The sequence below is a fragment of the Zootoca vivipara genome, chromosome 2, assembly GCF_965207765.1.
Source record: "Zootoca vivipara chromosome 2, rZooViv2.hap1.1, whole genome shotgun sequence".
Classification (NCBI taxonomy): domain Eukaryota; kingdom Metazoa; phylum Chordata; class Lepidosauria; order Squamata; family Lacertidae; genus Zootoca; species Zootoca vivipara.
Genome location: NC_142584.1, coordinates 6,439,118 through 6,445,871, shown reverse-complemented (window position 1 = coordinate 6,445,871; position 6,754 = coordinate 6,439,118). Strand labels below are relative to the sequence as shown.

Here is a 6,754-nt window from a genome sequence, read left to right as displayed (position 1 = left end):
AAATTCCAAATTATACATATACATATCAAATAATCCAAATATTCGGCCAAATTATCAATTTTTCGAGACTTTCCATGCTTCAAGCTCGGAACGCTCTAATCCTGATCATAATTCTACTGCATTTCATAGTCATTTCCGGTGATTCCTCTATTTCTTTCTGTTGTTATCCTTCATTCTTTCGCAGGCTCTGAGTTGTTCCCACAAGTGAGTTAAAACAAACAATGATGTGTTTCTGTGTGGATTTTATGTCTATGATTCCCTTCCATAAGTTCACAGTATCTCCTCTCATGCTGGTGTTTCTGCCGAGTCTATCCAAAAGTCTTTTCACTGCTGCCGGCAGCCGCCATCTTCACATAGTTCCGATAAAATCAAGTCTAAGCGTCTGCTCAGTAATTTTCCCAAACCGGTTGCATCAAACATAGCCTTTCCAGGGGAGATTTACCATATCAAAACTGGAAATACAAATATAATGACATATTAAAGGCTCACCTCCCCCTATGACTATTCATAATTCTGCAACCCGGTCTTGACTTCCAACATGGCAGATTTCCAAATTATAACTGCAACACAGCCCACAAAGCTTCCAGGAAACTGGCCCAAGATTTTTTAACAAGACTCCAGCAGCTAATGAGATCCTGCTCCTGTCTAATGGAGAATTGGAGAATCTTTTATCCTCTTCCAGGCAAATAAAAAATCAAGAACCTTAATTAATATATTTTCATTTCTATAGAGTTTATAATTTTGTTTTTTAAAAAATTATTTTTATCAGTTTTCATAAAGAAATACACAAAATAACAATAGAAAAATTCACAAGTCAAAAGAAAATACAACAAAAAGAAATAACAAAAAAGAAAAAGAAAAAACATTCCATCCTTCATTTACTAGTATATGTCACCCCATTGATCGCCAGGGTTGATTTGGCTGATCTGGCTGGCTAGGCGAGTGTCCCCTTCCTCCCTCACCGCTCCATGTGCGTCCCTCCCGAAGCTGCGCGCTCGGTGGAAGAGGACGACCATCCCAGATAGAAGGAGTGTACCGTTCTTCGGTCAAGGGTATACGATAGCTGCGCTCCCCTGCTAGAACCTCCAAACAAGCTCAAGAGTTTATAATTTTGAAGCCATATTATATCAACGAATTCCAAACTTTCCAGTCTTGCTTGCTATAAATATTGTAAACGGTTCTTCTGGGGATTTTTGCCAAGTAAAATAATGAAGTAGAATAATAAAAGAGTCCCCCCCCTTTTCCATTCCATTCCAACATACCAACTTTGATATAGCCCTTCTTCGATTCAGTTTTTTTTAGCACCTCAGTGGCTGGGTTGTTTAGCAGAGTAATTCCTCCCTCCTCGCTTGTCCAAAGCTTAAATCCAATTTTTCATCTTAAGAAATGGAACTTGATTCGCTCACGGAGACAGCGTCCAGGAGAGCCAGACTCTCTCGGGGGCATTCCATCCAGTGCCCCCCAGCCCCTCCTTCCTTCCAAATTTGGGGGTGGGTTGTTGGGCATCTGCGGTTGAGACTGTGTCTTCCCATACCCCCCAGGAAGATTTTGGGAGGCTGATTACTCCCATCTCAGCCTCTAATTACCCTGTGAGAGCCGGAGCCATGGAATTTTCAGCCATCTTCCGTGGCGCCTCAAGCAGAAGTATGGCTTTGGGTCTAAAGTTGTCTGAGTTAGTGTACCGCAAACATGCCAAAGCAATAGGTAAAACAGAGGAATGCTGGGATGGCTGTTGGCCTCCAGATGACCTGCCATGCTGGCAGAAAGCTTACTGATAGTTTAGATTTAGAGCTCTACCTCTCTTTTAAAGTGAAGGTCCTGTGTGAGTGCCTGGAGGCAGTTGGAGGATGGATGGCGATTAACGGATTGAGGTTGAATCCTGACAAGACAGAAGTACTGTTCTTGGGGAACAGGGGGCGGGCTGGTGTGGAGGACTCCCTGGTCCTGAATGGGGTAACTGTGCCCCTGAAGGACCAGGTGCGCAGCCTGGGAGTCATTTTGGACTCACAGCTGTCCATGGAGGCACAGGTTAATTCTGTATCCAGGGCAGCTGTTTATCAGCTCCATCTGGTACGCAGGCTGAGACCCTACCTGCTCACAGACAGTCTCGCCAGAGTGGTGCATTCTCTAGTTATCTCCCGCTTGGACTACTGAAATGCGCTCTACGTGGGGGTACCTTTGAAGGTGACCCGGAAACTACAACTAATCCAGAATGTGGCAGCTAGACTGGTGACTGGAGGCGGCAGCCGAAAGCATATAACACCAGTCCTGAAAGACCTACATTGGCTCCCAGTACGTTTCTGAGCACAATTCAAAGTGTTGGTCTTTAAAGCCCTAAACAGCCTCGGCCCAGTATACCTGAAGGAGCGTCTCCACCCCCCATCGTTCTGCCCAGACGCTGAGGGCCTTCTGGTGGTTCCCTCACTTCGATAAGCTACAGGGAACCAGGCAGCGGGCCTTCTCGGTAGTGGCACCTGCCCTGTGGAACGCCCTCCTAAAGAGATGTCAAAAATAACTACCTGACATTTAGAAGACATCTGAAGGCAACCCTGTTCAGGGAAGTTTTTAATGTGTGACATTTTAATGTATTTTAAATCTTTGTTGGAAGCCACCCAGAGTGGCTGGGGAAACACAGCCAGATGGGCGGGGTACAAATAATGTGTTGTGGTTGTTGTTGTTGTTACCAGCTTTAATTGAATATGCGTTCCAACTGGATTACAGGGAGCACAAATTTTCCCCGCTCCAAGGAACTATAGGTTACCCCTAGCATCCTTAAACTACAGTTCCCAGGATTTTTGTGGTGAGATGGGACTAAATGAATATTTCCTGTTTGGTTCTTTACATCTGGTTCTAAGTTTGGTACTCAGACTTACAGTAGGTGGCACTGAGTTCAATGGAGCTTGTTCCTAGATAAATGGGTAGTAAAGTATTGCATCAGCCAATCATCAGTAAAAAAAATTAAAATAAAATCACTTCTCTTTACAGCTACTGATTACTAAGCCTGCATCTCAATAGGATCCTAAAAGATGCAATATTTTAGATTGTTTGGCCACCTGTAATGTTGTTCTTCACAATGATCTACACGGCTTGTGCTGGTTTGGGCCCAGAGCGGGTCAACACATAGTCTGCAATGGTGGTTGGCAAGTAAGAGACAGGAAGGTAGAAGAGCTTTGCATCCCAGCCTGGAGAGTAGCGAGTGCGAGGGGAGCAGGATGTCAGGGCATGTTCTATGCAGTCGGTGACCAGGTGAAGCTTGTCGCTGCAACCATCAAATTGTTGCTGGGACAATTTGCAACCTGTGTGGGAGAAACAAACAAATGGAAAAGTTGGATCTGCAACAACATTGGAGGCAAATTTAATCTTCTGGGGAAAGACTGCCTTCTGGGCATTCCTCCCTGTGATAGCTAAATGAAAGGAGGAACATCTGAAACTATTTTGGATGCCAAAGAAAAGAACCATCAGGTGCTTCCAGACTGCATTGCCACATTTTGGCGTGTGCAAATTCAGAGGGATAGCTGGGTGTCAGTTTGCTTATTGTTTCTTGAAGTGCAAATTGAACTGATTTTCTCCCCCATCTCTACTCACATTCCTCAAAGTACTGCTGCCCGTAAGAGTCTCTGATGTCAGAAGGTACCCGGCTCCATACAGCCTGAAAATTCTCTACTGCATTTGAGCAAATATGTGTTTTGAAACCACCAGGTTCAATTATGCTGACTCGGACTCCAAAAGGATGGAGCTCTCTCCTGAATTGGGGAAGGAAAGCAAAGAATTTGTTACTGAGCCACGGTAATATTGCAGGTCATGCATCGAAAGGTACATTTTTCTTTCTGAAAAGAAGAAAGAGAGAGAGAGAGAGAGAAACGAAGGGAAATACAACCCCCTGTCTTCTGCCCTCTTGCATAAGCCTGGCCCTGCAATGGGTTCTGTATAACACGATATTAGTTGTATTAAGAGGCAGCCGTCGGAATGCTGGTGCTCTAAAGTTGCCACTTTAAAAAATTAAGTGGTATATAAAGAGCTGAAATACACACATTTCTAGACACCATAATCAACTTTTCTACAAATCATGTTTGGCTCTTCTGTTCTCAAAGGCCTTTGCTATTCTCCTAAGTGACACCAGCAACACAGCAAGGTAGGTTGGCCTAGGACAGGCATAGGCAACCTTGGCTCTCCAGATGTTTTGGAACTACAACTCCCATGATCCCTAGCTAACAAGGTCAGTGGTCAGGGATCATGGGAGTTGTAGTTCCAAAACATCTGGAGAGCCAAGGTTGCCTATGCCTGGCCTAGGACCTAGACAAAACCATCTAGAGCATGGACAGCAAAAGTGGACTGGGAGCCACACATCCCATCTCAGGCTTGCAAATTCAAAAAAACGTATTTTTTTCATAATTTTGTTTGATATGTATTTTGTTGTCATATTCATGAAATGAAGTACTAACAAGAATTCTTTCAATGCATTAATTCTGTCATGCAAAAGCATTGGCTTTGGAACACATTGTTTAAAGACAAGCCTGATTAGCTTTTCGGACACCTTTTAATTGAATGGCTTTCTAAAGAAATGCCTGAAGTAACTGATAATATAGTTTGAAATTTTGTTTATTCTCTTATATTTTTCAGAATATAACAGAAGACCCATTTATCTAAAATAGAACCCAATAAGGCAGTCATGTATGTACAACATATTTTTAAAAATGTGACCCCATTGAGTTCTCAAGGGAAAAAATTGGGAATATTGTAAAATCATTCCTTTTAAAAATAAATTTTGTAACTTACATTTTTATTTTAAACTAAGTCCATCATATGACATATCATATTAAAGCCCATGCAGTTCTGAAGAGATTTGTGTTTTCACTTTTGACATATCTCAATTCTGGTCTGAGCTTTTAAGGTAGTCTGAAAAGGCCAAAATTGTCAATTTTTTTGAAATTTCAAACTGAATTTTGAAAATTCAACAAGTGTGCAAAATATTAAGAAAATTGGGTAACATGGGATGAAAAAGTTGGATCACTTGATATGGAATGAAACATCTGGAGGTTGCGTGTTGCAAAAGAAGAAACTACAGTGGTGCCTCGCTTAACGAATGCCCTGCTTAACGAAATTTCCGCTTAATGAAAGGATTTTTCGAGCGGAGCTTGCCTCGCTAGACGAATGCGTTTTACGAAAAATTCATCTAGCAAATCGCGGTTTCCCATAGGAATGCATTGAAAATCAATTAATGCGTTCCTATGGGCAAAAAAAAGTCGAAAAAAATTCAGTGCATTCCTATGGGATTCGCTAGACGAATTTTTTGCTATAAGAAAAGACCCGTGGAACGAATTAATTTCGTCTAGCGAGGCAACACTGTACAGAGCTGCTCTTTTTACCTCAGGCTGTCAGAGAAGGCTTCCGCACCAAACTTTGATGGGCAGTAACCACCTCCAAAGCAGGCCAGTCGTCCCATCGAGCTGCACACGTTGACCACCCTCCCTCTGGCTCTTCTCACCAGGGGCAGCATGTGTAGCGTCACATCAATCATCCCAAGAAGGTTGACATTGATCACCTTTGCAAAGTCATCTTTCGTCAGCCACTCATTGGCAGCTGTTGGGACCCCTATGCCTGCATTGTTCACCAAGCCCCAGAGCCCTGTGTGAAGAAAGAAGGCATGTTCATCCTCTTAGGCAACCTTAGCAGAGCTCAATAAAGTTGGAAATAAGCTAATCACATGCATAGATTGTTTGTGTTTACTTATGGAACCCTAATCACAATTCTTCCTAATATTATTTTTTTCTGAATTGTTATCCCTATTCTTCATTTCACATGTTGTGAGGCACTTTGGGCCTAATTATGTGGGGAAAGTAGCCTACAAAAGAATACAGAGAGGCAAGTCTAATCCCCCGTCCCACAAATAGCACAGAGGCAGCGCAAGGAAGGTAGAGATTCACCTTTGTTTCCAATGCACCCTTTCACCCACTCCGTCGCTGCTGCCACACTCTCTGTGCTGCTCACATCCAGAATGGTGGTTTTCAAGCGCTCTGAGGTGGCCTTCTCCAGCTGCTCTGCCCCCTTCTGCGTGAGACAGGCTGCCAGCACACGAAGACCCCGGGCATCCAGCTGCCTGGCAAGTAGGTTTCCAAAGCCAGAGTCACACCCCGTGATGAAGACGTATTTCTCCGTCAGGTTCTCCACCGTCTGTCTCTCCTTGTACCATCGGCGAAGGAAGCGAAGCCCCAACAGGGCAGCCAGGTAGAGCCACATGGCTGAAACCTGCAGGGAAGAAGCTTGCAAGAGTGGGGGCACAAACAGCCCCAGCAGGATTTAGAGGAGCATATTTCTAAATCCTGCTCCACCAAGAACTTCACCAAGAACTTCACCTTTTATGTTGCCACCACTCAATTTAGCCTCCCTTGCAGTGTTGTGGAGGGGAAGGAGAAATTGTGCATGATGCAATAAGCTGCGTGGAGTAGAGGTGGGCTAAAAGAAGTATAAAGAATAGCTCTAGCTAGCTACTTATTAACTGAACAACTAAAGAAAGAGGAACAGTAAGATCCTACCTACATCTATAATAAGCAACACTGAGTTCAAATATTGTGCAAACTCAACATTAGCATCCAACAGGCCATATGCCTTATTTTGCCATTATTGCACTACATATTGCTCTTGCTCAAGGTCCGATCCCTGATTTGTTTTGTGTGATCACACTCTCCCCGGGGGCAGGGGAACGGGGGTGGGGGTGGGGGTGGGGTGGGCCACCCCGGGTGTCACCACTGGGGGG

General features: G+C 43.9%; 1 protein-coding gene across 1 annotated transcript; it reads right to left on the bottom strand.

Moving 5' to 3' along the window:
* Positions 1-225: 225 nt before the first annotated feature.
* LOC118077235 (retinol dehydrogenase 7-like) lies at positions 226-6,417 on the bottom strand. Its single transcript, XM_035100747.3, has 5 exons — positions 5,925-6,417; positions 5,367-5,625; positions 3,586-3,743; positions 3,054-3,296; positions 226-452 (listed from the first exon to the last, which is right to left on the bottom strand). The coding sequence occupies exons 1-4, from the start codon at positions 6,235-6,237 to the stop codon at positions 3,079-3,081; spliced, it is 948 nt and encodes a 315-aa protein (XP_034956638.3). The 5' UTR covers positions 6,238-6,417; the 3' UTR covers positions 226-452; positions 3,054-3,078.
* Positions 6,418-6,754: the final 337 nt, after the last annotated feature.